The sequence below is a fragment of the Galeopterus variegatus genome, unplaced genomic scaffold, assembly GCF_000696425.1.
Source record: "Galeopterus variegatus unplaced genomic scaffold, G_variegatus-3.0.2 Scaffold889, whole genome shotgun sequence".
In the NCBI taxonomy this organism is placed as follows: Eukaryota; Metazoa; Chordata; class Mammalia; order Dermoptera; family Cynocephalidae; genus Galeopterus; species Galeopterus variegatus.
The window spans coordinates 411388-427874 of NW_007727000.1; the positions used below are offsets into that span (position 1 = coordinate 411388).

Genomic DNA, 16487 nt, shown 5'->3' on the forward strand with positions numbered 1-16487 from the left:
GCGCGCGGGGGCCGCGCCACCCCCGGCCGCGGTGCTGCGCCGGGTCCGGAGAATGGGCCCGCGGCGTCGGGAAACGGCTCCCCCTGCTGGTGACCGCGGCGCCGCGGGCCGGGTCCCGCGGGGGCGGGGGGCGCCGCAGACCCTCACCCCGATCCGTGCCCTGCGGGTCCCCAGGGTCTGACTCGGGGCCTCGAGGACCCCGGCCCCGCCGCCCAGTCCAGCCGAGCCGTCTTGGGGGGTCTGTCACACTCCACCCTCACTCCCACCCCCACGCAGCCTGTCGTGCAGCGGGCAGGGGGCGGGGGTCACTGGAGAGGACGCGCCCCCAGTGAGTCCCTCTTGTCCGCCCGTCTCACTTCGCCCCTGCGCCCCTCCCCCGCGGGCCCTGACGTTCGAAGCACCCTCTCCTGCTGGGAGGGGGACCCGGGCCAGTGCCTGGCAGCGGAACCAGGCCCCTCCTCTGCGGACCCGGCCTTCCTGGCGGCGGCGGCAGGGCCCACGGTGCCGCGCGGAAGGGACAGGGACATTACTGCTGATGCGCCTGGAGGCCCTGGCTTGGCCCCAATCGTGGCTGCAACAGTAAAGCCAACGGGGTTGCCCCCTCTGGCCTTGGGGAAAAGCGTGACTTTCCAAAACTGAGCCTCTGCTTTTTAAGCGCTGTCCCCTTTCTAACAGCTTTCAACGATAGGGAGGGTGGGTGCATGGTTATTTGCCAAGAGCCATCAGAGGGCGGTCACATCTCCCCCGCGGCCCAGTGGGAGTGGGCACGGGGTCTGTGGAACTCTGTCATCCCCCTGCCCACCCCAGGCTACCTGAGTCTGCTGGCCACCTGCCCCCACCATTATGACTCTTACCTGGGCTGCCAGGCCCACCCCTAGAGTTCATCCCAGCCAGCTCTGACAGGCAGGACAAACCCCTGCCCGGAAACTGCTATGATGCCCCCGTGCCCCCAAACCAAGTCCTGACACCTCAGCTGCCCTCAGCAACTCGTACCCTGCCCTGCAGGAAGGACCCCCCTCCCCCAGTGATAGTGGGAGGCGGGCATGGGACCGCTCTCCCCATGGCGGGGCTTGGTGAGCATGCCGGGCTCAGTAACTGTTCACAGGACCACTGTCAGCTGGAGGAGGGGCCTCAGACCCCAGTGGTGTCTTTGAGGAAACAGAGTCCCAGATAAGGGGACGGCTTTGCCCCAGGCCTCACCCTCACCTGTCTTCTGCCCTTTCCCGCTGGGGGCCCTGCAGGGCTGGGGCACCCCACCTGGGGGGGACCTGACCCTTTGGGAAGCACCCATGAGAGGCCCGAATGGGGCCCCAGGAGCATGGGGGGCACTTGCCAGATCCCTGGACCCCCGTCTACATGCTGGACAAAAACTAGCTTCACAGACACCTCGCCTCCCCCTCCCCCCCTCTGCAGGTCCCTCAACATCGTCACAGACCATTAATTCTGGGCAAGGGTTTCTCACATTCCCAGGAAGCCTCACCCACCTCCCTGGCTCCCACCCCACAGCCAGGACAGGGCTGGAGATCAGCTCCAATGGCATGCTGGGGGACTGCGCCATTACCTGCCCCCCCAGGTAATGTGGGGGACCCAGTGGGGCCCCTGTCTGGGGAGCTCTGGAGGCCATTTGCACACACATTCCAGACTCGAAGCACCCGCCTCCAAAATGCAGCCCCCTCCCTGTGGTCTCAAAGAATGTGCACAGCCCATGCTGGCTCCTGCCTGGTGAGCAGCTGCTGATGTGCCGGACACCTGCACCCCCGGCAGAGACCCCCAGCTGCCCTTGGGGCGGGCTCCACGTTGGCAGATGAGGACAATAAGTTCAGAGGGCACCACTGGGCAAGCTCCCGGCTAGGCTGGGTTCCTGCTCTGCCCACTAACACCCCGTTTGCAGACCAAGTGGGGTGCAAGTTGGCCCCTGCCCTGCCGTGAAACCAGCACAGAGAGGGAGACAGTCCTGACACTCTCCTTGACCCAACGTCCCCGAGTTGGCTTTCCTGGACCTCAGGTGCTCTTGGGGCTCTGGCCCAGACTGAGCCCAGCAGGGTCCAGGTGCCTCCTGCCACAAGATCCCTCCCGTGGACCCCGGCCCTGCTGTCAGTGGCTGGTGAGGGGCCAGCCTGGCTCATAGAGGTGGGCTGGAGGGAGGGGAGGGCCGGCACTGCCCGAGCAGGCTCTCTGCTGCACAGCGGCTCACTGAGCAGACATGGGCCAGACTTCACCAGAGGCTGAGTTGAAGGGGGTCTGCAGGGGAACTCACAGGGTCCTGCTTTATGCCCAGGCCACCTAGAGGAGAAGGCCGTCCCACCTGGAGACCATGTGGGGCTCCCAGGAGCTACTTCTGGTGTGGTTTCTGGTGCTGGCAGTGGGTGGCACCGAACACCACCTCTACCGGCCCAGGTGAGCCAGGGCTTGGGCCTCTGGTGCTGGGGTGGCAGGGGTGGGGGCCAGAAGCCCTCAGACCCTTCCCAAGGCAGCCCCCAATACTTGAGGGGGATTCCCTGTGGGCTCCTGCTGAGGGTCCTGCCCAACAGCAACTCTAGGAAGCCCCTTCCCCATGTTCTCGGCTCCCATAGGTTCCAGGGCTGGAAGGGTCCTGACTCTGGGACCCCATGTCTGACCCCTGGCCCGCCCTGCCCCCCATAGCCGCAGGGTGTGTGCCTTCGGGGGAGCCAGGGGCCCTGTCCCCGAGTCCTTTGTGCAGCGGGTGTACCAGCCCTTCCTAACCACCTGTGATGGGCACCGGGCCTGCAGCACATACCGGTGAGTGCCCCACCCACCGCCAAGCCTACCCAACCCCTGCCCCCCGCCCCGGGCCGACTCCCCCATCTGCCACACCCCAGCCTGCTTGTTGGTAGTGAACCCTGGGGACCCCGCAGGCGCCTCACCCCAAGATGGGAAAACGAGGCCAGAGCCAGATGACGTCTCCAGGTGGCCTGTCTGCACCACAGCAGTCTGAGTCCAAGGGTGTTATGTAATCACCGCCAACACTAATCCATCCACATTCTCACCCCCTGATACGTTTGAAAGGACAGCGTGTCCAAGGGCATCCCCCATGCTCAGAGGGTCGCCCATCCTGTCCCACCCCTCCCCCAGCATTGCCGGCTCACATTCTCATCTGCTTGGGAAGGTGCCACCTCCCTGTGCCTGCGTCAGTCATCCTGGTCCTCTCCCCATGATGGCCCTGACAGGCACAGACAGAGACCCTCGGATGTCCTGCTGGCCTAGCGTGCCAGCGTGAGGGGCACATGTCCGCCATTCTCAGCCATGGGGTGTGCAGGAGAGGGGCCAGAGGAATCCAGACTTCAGAGGCTCCTGAACTCAGAAAGTCCATGAAGAGCTGGTCTAAGAGAACACCTTTAGCTTTCAGGTGCCCAGAGTCCAGGGGAGGACGGAGGAGCAGGGGTGACCAAGGCAAATGGCCCCCACCCCTGGGCCTAGATGCCCCTATAACAGGAGGCTCCACAGGTCACGGTGGCACACACAGGCTGGGCCCTACCTCTGCTCCATGCCAGGCACAGCCGGGGCTTCCTGCCACACTTCAGGGCCCCACCTAACACCAAAGCGCCCGGCAGGGAGGCAGCTTGCCCAGTGACCCGCGTTGTTGTGCTTGGGGGTGAGGACCTCTGGGCACATACTGGAGGGACCTTTCCACTCTGGGAGAAGTGGCTCCAGGTGCCCAGAGCTGGCAGACAGGGAGATCAGGGTGCAGGAGGTCCAGCCTGGGCCCAGGGAGACCTGGAGGTATCCACTGAGGCCCCCCCATAAATCGGGCCTCTCTGGGCTGCCCCACCCACCCCACAGAACCATCTATAGGACCGCCTACCGACGTAGCCCTGGGCCAGCCCCTGCCAGGCCTCACTATGCCTGCTGCCCCGGCTGGAAGAGGACCCCCGGGCTCCCCGGAGCCTGCGGAGCAGGTGAGGGCAGCAGACCTCCCAGCTCCCAGCGTTAGTTACAATGGCAACCCATCCCCAGACCTCTAGCATAGCACCTCCTCATACAGACCACCCCCTTTCCTGGCTGCCCTCCTGAATTGGTGACAGGCCTCCTCCACCCACAGCAATATGCCAGCCGCCATGCCGGAACGGAGGGAGCTGTGTCCAGCCAGGCCGCTGCCACTGCCCTGCAGGGTGGCAGGGTGACACCTGCCAGACAGGTGAGCCTGGCTCTGCCCTCCCAGGAAGGGGCCTCTGAGCACCTCCCTGCATGTCCTGAGGTCACTGCTGGCCAGTGTGGGTGGCCCACTCATGGGTGGGTCTTCAGGGGATTCAGTGTGGGTGGGTCCCCACCTTCTGCAGGCACTGCCCTGGCTGACACCCCCATTTCCTGCAGATGTGGATGAATGCAGTTCAGGAGGGGGTGGCTGTCCCCAGCGCTGTGTGAACACCGCAGGCAGTTACTGGTGCCAGTGTTGGGAGGGGCACAGCCCATCTGCGGATAGGACACTCTGCTTGCCCAGAGGAGGGCCCCCCAGGGTGGCCCCAACCCCCACGATAGGTAAACTTCCCCCCCCTCCGGCTGCTGTGTCTGGCCTGGGGAGATGGGTGGGTAGCGGGCATCACCTTGTGACTCTGTGCTAGGCATGGAGGGGCATCAAGCTGAAAATGCTGGCGGGCCAGCTCTACTCCAGGTAGAAGGTGGGGGTGGGGGGCTCTTCCCCAAGGAGTTTCTTGACGACGCTGTGGGAAGGGTTGCCCAGAGGGCTTCATCTCCACATCCCAGCAGCCTGGAGACTCTGCACCTTTGCTGGTGACGGGTCATTATTACTTTTGGTACGCGCTGTGACACTTCAAACTCGTACCGTGAGTAATAATGCGCCGTCGGCAGCCCTGCACCAGGAGCGCAGCATGGACATCCGCGAGGATCAGCGGGCCAGCCCTGGCACCGAAGGGTGGGCAGGGGTGGCGTGGAGTTGGTCCAGAGCCACATGCCCCAAGACCTCCAGGCCAGCCCCTGGTGGACAGCGGGTTGTCCAGACCTGAGCCTGAGCCTCCTGGGCTTTGCCCCCTGGGCTGGAGCAGTGGCCGGAGGCCTCCCCCTTGGGAGAAGAGGCCAGCCTCGGGGAGTGGGGTGGGGAGCCGCCCGCCCTGACCCAGTGCCTGGATCTGCCCCCAGGAGTGGACAGTGCAGTGAAGGAGGAAGTGCAGAGGCTGCGGTCAAGGGTAGATGTGCTGGAGCAGGTGAGGCCTGGGCGGGGCCCACAGCCTCCTGAGGTCTCCTGGGATGTGGTTCCCACCCACAGGATGGTTGTGGGGTTTCTGTGGGGGTGGTCCCAGGGGAGGGGGCTTCCTTGCTACTGACAGCCCAGGGGGCCCTTGGCCTGGACTCCATGCCGGGCAAGGGTAGCCAGACATTGACTGGGACACGCCAGGACAAGAGCCAGGCTTGGCCTCCCTCAGGGCCCACCCCCACACCTCTGTCCACACCGGGACAAAGTGCTCTTGCCTTTCTCCCACCTAAACCACTGGCTCAGAGACCCCCTCAGAGGCTCCAGTCCACCCCCCCCCCCGGTCCTCTGCTGGAGACCCCAAGGCCTGGGGACTCCCTGGCCAGGCCCACCTGCACCCTCCAGCCTCAGGGCTGGGGCTCGGCAGCTCCCTCTAGTGGACCTCCAGAGCCCTGCAGCTCAAGCTGGGTCTGGGGCTTTGCAGACCACCCTGGCCATTCTTTAAGCAACTCTCCTTAAATTCTTGGGGAACAGAGGGGTAGGGGCTGACCCAGGGTCACACAGGCCCTTCCCCACAGAAGCTGCAGCTGGTGCTGGCTCCGCTGCACAGCCTGGCCTCACGGGCCCTGGAGCACGGGCTCCCCGACCCGGGCAGCCTCCTGGCCCACTCCTTCCAGCAGCTGGACCGCATCGACTCTCTAAGTGAGCAGATCTCCTTCCTGGAGGAGCAGCTAGGGTCCTGTGAGTGCCCACCCCACCCACAAGCTCTCCTCTGCTGGGGAGCCCAAGATCCCATCCCCCTGTCCAGGTCTGGGGCCCGTCTGTGCTACGCGGGGCTGCCACAGGCCAGGGGCAGATCTGGTTGGGATGGAAGGCTGTGGGGAGCATGATCTCTGACCTTAGTCCCCTTCTCCACCCCTAGGCTCCTGCAAGAAGGAGCTGTGATTGGCCCAGCCCAGGACCCCTCACCCCAGGCTGGACTGAGCCTGCACCCCACCCCTCCCCACTCTGCCCTGCAGCCCTCCCTGACATGCTAGAGCCCAGATGCCACTCCTGGCGGTGACTGAGCAGGAGGCCAGAAGGGCTCTTACTCAAGACTCCTGGGACTCAGGTGGTGGGAGGGTTGGGGACCTCTGCGTGAATCCACCCCTGGCAACCCCTGGAGAGCTTTCCAGGGCCTGGTGCTCATGGCCGAGGGAAGGTACGAGGGCTCCCACACAGAGCCCAGGACCAGTGGTCCTCACTGGGCAGTCTGCCGGGAGAAGGGGTGGGGGCCTGTCCCCGGATCTTTGTCAGAATAAAATGAGACTTGAGCTTTTGTGTCAATGGATGGACTGGGGGAGCTAGGAACAGGCGTCTCTGCTCAGCACAGGGGGACAGTGCCCAAACCTTCTGGCTTTAGGAGAAGGGGTGGGGGCCTGTCCCCGGATCTTTGTCAGAATAAAATGAGACTTGAGCTTTTGTGTCAATGGATGGACTGCGGGAGCTAGGAACAGGCGTCTCTGCTCAGCACAGGGGGACAGTGCCCAAACCTTCTGGCTTTCCCACCAGACACACTGCCACCTGCTGGCTGGTGGGTGGGGCGGGGGAAGCAGGGAGTGGGGCTCCCGGTGCACCATGGGCCTGGGTGCCCCATTTCCAAAAGGAGTTCCGCGAGGCCTCAGAGACAGCTTTCTCCCGTGACAAGTTGGCTCCACCCCCAGCCAGAGGCCAAAGAGCAGATCTTCAGCCTCCTAGTGCTGTGCCCACAGGGGCCTTGGGCATGCCCAGTCCCCTTGATTAGGTGGACACCCCCCCACACACTGAGTATTATAGGGTGAGCATAGACCTGCCCCTGGAAGGTAATACTGGTGGGGGTCCCCTGGGGAGGGTGGGGCACAGGCTGCCTAGAAGTCTGCCACGCGCTGTCAGGCTCCTCCACCCTTGGCACCCTGCATCCCTGGCTAGAGGCCTGAGGTAGCCCCTGCCCACCTTCTGTGAGTGACCACAGCTCACCAGGCACCTCCAAGAGTTTGTTTATAAAAAATAACAGCCGAGTGCAGCACTAACTCCGCAGACGGTCCTCAGGGCGGTGGGAGTGGCAGACCCCACTTTCTGGCTCCCTGTGGTCCAGGCTTCGTGAGGCTGGGGGTCCTGGCACTCTCTTCCTGGTGCCCTCTCCTCTCCCTGAGAGCCGATGCAGGCGTGACCCAGACCCGAGCCTGACTCTGCACCACAGCAGGCCCTCAGCAGCCAGACCGGGGAGCACAGCCAGGGCAGGCGCGTGGGCCTCAGCCCCTGGCCTGTCCCAAGGCTCTTTGGCTCAGCCCACTGCGGACCACGGTCTGTTCTTCCATCACCCCAGACACTGGAGGGACGACGGTGGGCAAGCCCCTGTGCTCCGAGCCTGGGGCAGGTCCAGGGGCATTAGGGGTCTGGATCTGAGAGTGGTGACATTAGGGGCTTCCTGCATCCAGGGCCTAAATGCAAGCCAGGGGAGCCGGGCAGCTGGGCACAGTGATATTGGGCAGCCGGGGTGGCAGGGGGTGTCCCTGTGTTCATTCTCTAGCCTTCTGCCTCCTGCCTGCTCTCACCCGGGTCCTGCCCCTCACCCCCATGGCCTGGGCTACTGGACTGGCTGGACACCAGGCCCCGTGGTGGCCCCGTTCTCCTGGGGCATCTTGGATATGCGGAAGAAGGTGCTCCTCATGGCCTGGTGGCAGGTGTCCATGAGCTTGGGCACGTCAGCCACAGTGAGGCCGCCGGTGGGGATGGCATCCAGCACCTGCACCCTGATTGTCCCTGTGAGGGGGAAGGTGTCAGCACTGGGAGGGTGCACCGTGCCCACTGCCCTCTCCTTGCCCCAGGCCACCCACGGCCCCTTCCCTGGAAGCCTTCTGAGGCCCATCCTGGACTGGGCTCTTCCCCCGGACACCCTGGCCTTGGTGGGCTACTTATTTACTTTGGCAGCTGGCTAATATGGGGGATCTGGGCAATCTGAACCTTTGACCTTGGTGTTCTAACACTGTGCTCTAACCAACCGAGCTAAGGGGCCAGCCCCTGGTGGGTTCATTTTTAATGGAGATCATATTGACTCAAAACACCCGGCTCCTGAGTATGTGCTCAGTGGGCTTGGACAACTCTGTATGTCCCTGTAGCCACCACCCATGACACAGGGTATTTCCACTCCTAGAAAGTTCCCTTGGCCCCCTTCCCGATCAGCCCCCACCCCACTGTTGGACTTCTATCCCCCATGGTAGTTTAGGTGCCTGTGAGGACTCACCCTCTGACCCCACCTTTCCACCTGGCACCAGGTGCCCACGTGCAGGGTCAGGGCAGAGGCCCCAGGCTCTGTGGCCATTGGGTGCTGGGCTACCCAGGTGTGAAGTCGGGCCTGGACGTGCAGGCTGAGAAGCCCACCCTCCAGCGCAGAAAGAGGCTGCCTCAGGTCCCCTGAGCTGGGTGCACAGCCTGGGCCCACCCATGTGAACTTGGGCACCCAACCCACCTTCATAGAGCCTACGTTTCCTCATCTGAAAAATGGGCCCACCACCACCCACCTCACAGGGCCGCTGGGAAGAACTGAGGATATGAAGCAAGGCCAGGACTCGAGACTGACTGATCATTCACTAGTTCTCCCACCGAACGGCCACCGTGTGGCACAGGAGGGCTCACGGGAACACCTGAGATGACAGCTACCCTGGCCCAGTCCCGTGCACCGAGTGCGCACATGGGGCGTACCTGAGGTGAAGAGCTTCGTCTTGCAGTTGTAGAAGGAGGAGAGAGAAGAGTACACCACGGGGATGATGGGCACCTGCGGACGGGGAGATGCAGGTGGCCGGGCCCACTCTCACCCCAGGACGAGCTCGCGGGGGAGCCTGGCCACGCTGCCCCCTGCTCCCACCTGGGCTGGTTGCAGGAATCCTTGTGGCTGTCCCCCTCAGGGCCTTCCACACCCTGACCCCTCAGCCTGGGACACCTGTCAGGCCCCGGAGTGGCCCGGAGTTCCATAAACTCATCCTGCACAGCTTCACTCACCTCCTCCAGGAAGCCTTCCAGGGCTACTATATGTGTTTGTCTGATTGACATCTGTCCTTGTCCCTACCCCCACTGGCCCATAAATTTAGCCAGGGGGCAAGGCCCCGCCCAGTTTAGCTGGAAGAGGTTACCAAGGTCTTCCCAGCCCACCCCTCTCTTCCCATCCTCACCCCCAAGTAGGGGCAGCTCTAGCCAGGGGAGGGGGCAGAGCCCACTGGTGCTCCTGGAAGACACCAGGGTCAAATCCAAGTGTGACAAGTGGCACCTGGGGATAATCATTAACCTGAGGAGGTCAGGGAACCCTGGGGTCACCAGCAGGCCTGGGGGGAGGGGTGGGGAGCGGGGTGGTGGTGGCAGGAAAGGACGCCCAGCTTCCTGGCTGAGGTTGCCACTGCCCCCACCCCATCACAACCACCTGTCTCCTCTTTCCCAGACCCAACTACAGCCCCCTCCCCCACTGCCGCCCACAGGCCAAGGGGAAGTGACATCAGCCTCTAGCCTGCGCGTGTGCCCCTCACCCCATGGCTAGAGGGCCACAGGCCCAGGGAACAGGGGCTCGTTGTGGGCAGAGCTGGGATCAAAGCCTACAACATCTGCCCTGGCTGGGGCCCCCCACCCCCATGGCATTAGCGGGGAGTCTTGGGAGGAGAGCACACCTGCCTGGCACACGGCCGGGCACCAGGGGCAACAGAGGCACCCATCAGAGCTGAGACCCCTGCCCTGCCGCAACCCCAGTCGGGCAGGATGAAAGCCTTTCCCCTGAGCCCCGACAAGGGCATTCCCCTGACAGGAGTCTCCCAGCACAGTAGCAGGGGTGGGACGGGATGCCGTTCGCCCACTGGGAGACACATCCTCGGCCCACCTGGTGCCACCCCTTCACCCAGACTGCCCTGCCCCCCGGGACACTGAGGACCAGAAAAGTCCCAAGTCCAAAGACGAGCTCACAGTTCGCTCTCCCCAAGCCACACTTTGGCCCGACCCGCCACCCACTCCCCAACACCCCCAACAGGGTGCTGCAGCACTTAATGAGCATTAGCACCAGCAAACAGCCGGCCGCTAGGTGGGGATGCTGGCACCGGGCACTCAGGTGCCTGCCAAGTGCAGCTGGCCACTCGAGCCTGACTGGGTGCCAGTCCTAACCACTCAGGGTGGGTGAAGGGCCCAGGGGCTGCCCTCCCGAGCAGGTCAGGAGCCAGGTGCTGGAGGGAGCAGTGAGGCCCTGTTCCTCACCCAGTGGGAGGAGGTCCCTGAGTGGCAGTGGTCCCCAGCTGGCGAGGCAGTCACCTGGACCGCTCCCCGCCCCCTGCCCACCCTGGGCAGGCAAGGCCCTGGCCTACCTGGGTCTGGATGGCCAGATAGAAGGCGCCTTTCTTAAAAGGCAGCAGGTCCCCGTTGTCATTACGTGTGCCCTCGGGATAGATCCACACTTTGAGCTGCAGGGGAGAGGAGCTGGCTGCCGCCTGGGCATCCCCCACGGCCTGGGGCCGCCCCAGGGAGGTCACACACCCCGGGAAGCCCACCTCTCAGCAGATACCCCCCAACAGCCTGGAGCACCCCCCCTGACTTCTGTGGGCAATCTGCAGCAGACGCACCAATGAAGAGTGTTTCTGCCAAAACAGAGGCCCTGCGCCCAGTGCCCGGCCTGGTAACTCACATTCTCCCGCACCATCCGCTCGCCCAGGTTGGCCATGACGGTCACGGCGGTGCTGGAGCGCTGCCGGTTGATGAAGAAGACGCCCCCCAGGTACATGATGAGGCCCACGGGCCCCGTGAAGAGCAGCTCCCGCTTGGCGATCTGCACACAGCGCTTGGGGAGGATCTCCATGAGGCCTGCGCGGATGCCAGAGACAGAGACAGAGATGGACACAGGGACAGAGAGAGAACAGAGACACACAGAGATAGAGACGGAGACAGATGGAGATGGAGACAGAGACAGACGGAGACAGATGGAGACGAACAGAGACAGAGAAAGAGAGACAAAGAACACAGAGAGACAGAACTGGAGACAGACAGACAACAGAGACAGAGACACAGAAACAGAGATAGACAGAGAATAGAGACAGAGAGACAACAGAGACAGAGACACAGAGAGAGACAGACAGAGATAGAGAGACAGACAGAGATAGGAAAACAGTACTGACAGCCTCAAAGCCCAGCCGGGCCCCTCCCCGAGGAGGAGGGAGTCGGGCCCTGTGCCTCGACTGACCTCTAGCAGGTCTGGGGGAGTCCTGCCCTCCTGCTGGCTACCTGGGCAAGTCGCTGGGCCCCTGGGGCACTGCTGGACAGGCTCCAGCCATGACGGTGTGCGAGCCCCGCGCCCAGCACCAGGCAGGGTGGCTTCCTCGCCTTCATTACCCAGCTCTAGGTGGGCTGGAGGGACGCACAGGCCCCCTGCCCCCAGCTCATCTGGATCAGCTTCAACCTCCCTGCAGCCATCCCACCTCCCCCACCCTCCCCGGGGCTGCGCGGGGGGCACGGCCTACCCATCATGTCCAGGATGCTCTGGTGGTTGGAGATGATGACACAGGGCTTGTCCACCTCCAGCTTCGGCCGGCCCTGCACCTCGAAGCGGAGGCCGTAGATGTACTTGAAGGTTCGCATGAACCAGCTGATGATGCTAAGGTGGGAAGGCGGCAGTGAGCAGAGGTGTGGGGGGTGGGTGAAGGAGACCCCAGCATGGGCAGAAACCCCGGGGCCCAGCTCCCCAACCCAGCTGACACGGACATGAGCAGGACCCTGGAGGCAGGTCGCCTGGCGTGGAGGACGCCTTCCACTTCCCAGGGCTGCCTGGCCCTCCCCCCACAGCCCTGCTTGCTGGGCCCTCCCAGAGGGGGATGTCTGCGAGCCATGTGGGGGCCCAGCTGGAAGGGGGCGGGGTGGTTCTCACTTGTGTCAGCGATGAAGGGCTCAACACAGGGCCAGAGAGGTCCCTGCACCCCTGCAGAGGAGGCCGGCCCCCCCCACGCCCTGGGGGAGGATACCCGGCTGAGGAAGTGACCATCCCCTCAAGACAAGCCACATCAGGAAGAAAGTGCCAAAGCCAAGTGAGACCTTTGCAAGGAGCTGAAGTTTGTTTCTGGAATGCTGGGAAAAGTCACTGTAGCCGAGACCCGCCCTGGCCGGACACACTGGAGGTCGCTTTTACCCTCACCCTGTCCTACAGACTGTCCCAGACTTTTCTCACAAGAAGAAGTGGACCAAGAAAGGTTAAGTGACTCACTCCAGGTCACACCAGAGCACAGAGCTGAGCGAGGCTGTGAGCGGGTCCTGGTGGGGGGCCTGGAAGCCACAGCGCCTCCACCCTGCAGCAGGGGTGGCCAGCCCCACTGGGGGCTGCCCTGGAGCACCCACAAACTCAGGTGGCCTCCTCCCTGCAGCACTTAATGGCTGGGACCAGGCACGTCTGAGGGGCCTGCACCAGCCCTAATCGTCCAGGGGATCACGTCCACGGGCGCTGGCTGGGTCAGGGGAGCACAGAGAGAGGGTGGCCTCACCCTCCGGTCTGCCTGGGAAGCTTTGGGCACATCTGGGGCAGGACAGCTGCCCATTAGGGGGTTGGCTTGCATGACGACGGGGCCCCAAGGTGTGAGTTCACTCTGAGACTCCCAGCAGGGCCCCTGGGTCCTTCCCATCACATGCAGGTGGCAGGAGGCAGGGCGACATACTGGCCCATGGACCGAGGGCTCCTGACCCCAGAACTCCTCCACTCGCCATACAGATTAGTGCCCCCCAATCATCTGATCCCCTCAATAGTCCAGAGGGAAAGGGAGGGATACCCTTTATACAGATGAGGTTAAGTAACTACCCAGTGTCCCAGAGCCAGCTCTAAATGGCAGAGCAGAAGGGCCGGCCCATGGCTCACTTGGGAGAGCGTGGTGCTGACAACACCAAGTCAAGGGATAAGATCCCCTTACTGGTCATCTTTTTAAAAAAATAATAAATAAATAAATAAATGGCAGAGCAGAGATTCAGAGCTGGGTCTTTCACTCAACGCCAGACTTATTTTTAAGTTGTGGTAAAGTACACAGAACACACAATTTACATCTTTGAATGTCTGTCCTCTCCAACGCTCACGTCAGAAGTTAATCCCCAGGGCCGGCCCGGTGGCACACTGGAGAGTGCGCCGCTTGGGAGGGTGGCAGCGCTCCCGCCGAGGGTTCGGATCCCATGTGGAGACCGGTTCCCGCTCACTGGCTGAGCGCGGTGTGGGCGCAACACCGATGGTTGCGATCCCATTGCCGGTCAGTAAAAAAGACAAAAAGGAAAGAAAAAAAAAAAAAGAAGTTAATCCCCAGTATGGCATTTGAAAGATGGGGCTTTTCGGAGGTGACTGGATCACGAGGGCTTGGCCCTTGTGAATGGATTAACCCACTCAATGGTTTAGCAGTTATCAGAGTAGACCGGGGACTGCGTAAGGACAGGAAGGAGCACATGGACTCGCCCTCGCCAGGTGACCGACTGCACGCAGCCCCCACCAAGGAGGCCCTCACCAGACGCGACCCCTCAACTTTGGACTTCCCGGCCTCCAAAACTATAAGAGATAACATTCATTTCTTTATGAACTACCCAGTTTCCGGTGGTCTGTTGAAAGCAACAGGAAATGGACTAGCGTGCGAGAGCCCTGCGCAGCAGCATTAAGTGCAGTAATGTGGTGTGCAGCCCCCGCCCCCATCCGTCTCCGGAACCTTTCCGTCTTCCCAAACTGAAACTCTGCTCCCACCAAAGGCCAGCTCCCCTCCCCTCGCGCAGCCCCAGCACCTCCACTTCACTTCCTGGCTCTCTGGATCTGCCTCCTCTGGGGCTGAAAACCAGACTTGACCAGCTGCAGCTCTCTTAGCACTGAGCTCCAGTGGGAAGGACAACTCTTATTACCCCAGGTGGCAGATGGGGAAACTGAGTCTCAGGAAGGCAGTGGTTAACCCTGATGATTAGAGCAGCGGTCCTTCCCTGGATCCAGGCCAGGCCTGCCCTCCATCCCATCCCACCCGGGGGCGGGCCCATGCTGCAGACCCTGGACGCCTGCTGGGAGACCCGGCAGGCTGCTTCACTCAGTTTTCCCACCAGCAAAATGCAGCTCCTTGGATCACTGGGAGGACAGAAGGGGACAAGGAGATGCAAGCAGACAACTCACACAGAAGAAAACACCATAAGTGTCCACTAAACGAGGAAAACATCCCAGCTCACTCGGATCAGTGGAATGCAGACAAACGAGAGCGCCTTCCTCCCCGGCCCGGGGCGAGTGACAGCGGCAGCGGCAGCGCCGCTCACAACAGCAGCTACAGTACAGACCCCGCACTTCCATGTCCAACTGCTGGGGAAGGTCTCAGGCCACGTCCAGAGACGGGCAATGGCTCCCTCTGCTGGTGGCACCGCTGCAGGTCCCATTTTAATTTGACTATTTCAGCCGTCTTGAAGTGTGCGGTTAGCAGCATTAAGAGCACTCACACTGCACAGCACCCGCACGACCCACCTCCAGAGCCTGCCTTTCTCCCTCTCGGTAGCTGGACTTTCCAAGGGGAGGGGCTGGTCACACACCGTTACTCTTGTTTGAACTGTCAAAGATCCCACGTGAACCTTCAGCCCAGCATGCAGCCTGCCTTTCCCGCCACCTGCCAGCCCCAGTGGGGAGCCCTTAGTCCTTTGGGACAGCCAGACACGCACAGACAGCATGGACCCCCCAGGGCAACAGGAAACCATGGCCGATGGGGCAGCATGTGCTCTAGAACTTCACAAACAGTCACATTCTTGACAGCTCAGCCAGTGTGGCCGCAAGAAAGGCGCATCCTCAGAACTGAAAAAAGACTGGAAATGTCCTCATCTGCAGGTGGCACACACAGGGCGCCAGTTTTTCCCTCCCATAATGTCCGGTATTTTCAAGGTTTTCTTTAAAAGGAGGGATTGCAAGACTCTGGAAGCTCATCCTGAGGCCTCCCTCCCCCAGCATGACTGATCTGGCCTCTCCCAGCAGGAACCTCGAGTGGCCAGAGCAGCCATTATCCCCAGAATGACCCAACCTAACCTGCCAGGCCTTGTCCAATGTCCAAATGTTCCACCTGACCGAGCCCCACTCCTATCAGCCACAGAGGGCAGGGCTGCCCCATCTTTACCCTATAGGAGCCAGTGCCCAAAGCTTGGGGCAGGTGTCACAATGCTGGGTCTGGGGTGTTGTCGCACAGCTTTGTCTGGTCTCAAGTCCTCCAGCCCCCAACTCGATGCACTGGACACCCCCTCCCCAGGGCACCTCCGCAGGGGGCGAAGCTGAGGTCGCCTGAGACTCAAATGGCCCAGGGACAGGGTGAGTGCCCAGCCGGCATTCCAGAGGCACTGCTGACCGCTGCCAGATGGGTGACAGGGGCCAGCTTTGCATGGCAAGTCAGGCGGCCCTGTCACCAGGCCTGGAGGCCAAACCCAGACTGTGTCCTTTCTGTATGCTGGCAGGCGCAGCCAGCTCCACAAGCTGGGGGACATCCCCACCCTGTCCGGATCTTCCAGGAGCCGTCCACTTAACATTGGATGAGTGGCCTGGAACTGAGCCTCCTTCTGGCCAGCCTCCTTGGACCACCTGAGCTCGGCCCCAGGACACCTGGGTTGCTCCCAAGCTTAGGCTCTGGGTTAGACAGACGGGGATTTGGATCCTGGCTCCTGCTTTCCAGCTATGACCTTGGGCAATGCGCTTGACCTCCCTAAGCTTCCATTTCCACCTGCCAAATGGAAAGGATACGTGTATGGGGTTACACTCAATGAGGCTGGGACGCCCCGTGGCACCCTCCAGGCACAGGGGACCTCCATCAAAAGTGGCTGTGATGAAAAGAACCCAAAGTAAACCAAAGCGAAAGGCCCCTTGACGTGCCAGTCTCCATCCCACCAGCACACACACAGGCTGCTGTCCTCATGAAATGTCACTCATTGACCTTTGCCCTTGGTTCTTGGGAGACTTGGGCAGCTCTTTGGGCTGAAACTTGCCAGTCCTCAGCCAGACCCCATCGGCCAGGCCTGGGCTTTACCGGGAGAGGGGCTGGGTGGGCTCCTTCTGGGCAGCCCTGCTGGCAAAGGGCAGGCACAGAGAGCCATCGATGGTGCAGGGGGCGACTGCCCAGTGACACCACCTGGCAGAGCAGGGGGTTTTCTGACAAGTATCATCCAAGCTGGAACACAAGGTGGGGGTGGGAGCTTGCTGGGGTGGGGGTGATTTCCAGCCCATGCAAACACCCAGAGGCATCAACAGGGGATGTGCAGGGGTGGGGCAAACGCCAGGCGCGTGGAGAACAAGGGACTGGAAGGAGGTGGGGCTGGGGAGTGACCT

At 62.3% G+C, this 16487-nt stretch overlaps 2 protein-coding genes across 7 annotated transcripts in view; one reads left to right on the forward strand and one right to left on the reverse strand.

The window, feature by feature from the left end:
• EGFL7 (EGF-like-domain, multiple 7) overlaps nucleotides 1-6480 on the forward strand; it is a 10046-nt gene extending 3566 nt beyond the window's left edge. The window contains exons 1-9 of one of the 6 annotated variants that reach the window (XM_008573196.1): nucleotides 1956-2104; nucleotides 2279-2397; nucleotides 2644-2760; nucleotides 3802-3917; nucleotides 4061-4156; nucleotides 4333-4497; nucleotides 5116-5180; nucleotides 5746-5908; nucleotides 6090-6196. In XM_008573196.1, the coding sequence (XP_008571418.1) occupies nucleotides 2315-2397; nucleotides 2644-2760; nucleotides 3802-3917; nucleotides 4061-4156; nucleotides 4333-4497; nucleotides 5116-5180; nucleotides 5746-5908; nucleotides 6090-6112 (828 nt within the window). In that variant the 5' untranslated portion in view covers nucleotides 1956-2104; nucleotides 2279-2314 and the 3' untranslated portion in view covers nucleotides 6113-6196. Of the gene's footprint in view, nucleotides 1-1955; nucleotides 2105-2278; nucleotides 2398-2643; nucleotides 2761-3222; nucleotides 3368-3801; nucleotides 3918-4060; nucleotides 4157-4332; nucleotides 4498-5115; nucleotides 5181-5745; nucleotides 5909-6089 lie in introns of those variants that run through there. The other 5 variants (XM_008573195.1, XM_008573198.1, XM_008573197.1 and 2 more) reach the window with 5 other exon arrangements.
• Nucleotides 6481-7165: 685 nt separating this feature from the next.
• On the reverse strand, nucleotides 7166-12750 carry AGPAT2 (1-acylglycerol-3-phosphate O-acyltransferase 2). Its single transcript, XM_008573208.1, has 6 exons — nucleotides 12679-12750; nucleotides 11668-11920; nucleotides 10839-11014; nucleotides 10522-10617; nucleotides 8888-8960; nucleotides 7166-7948 (listed from the first exon to the last, which is right to left on the reverse strand). Exons 1-6 carry the CDS (start codon nucleotides 12748-12750, stop codon nucleotides 7773-7775), a joined length of 846 nt encoding a protein of 281 aa, XP_008571430.1. The 3' UTR covers nucleotides 7166-7772.
• Between the last annotated feature and the right edge of the window lie 3737 nt (nucleotides 12751-16487).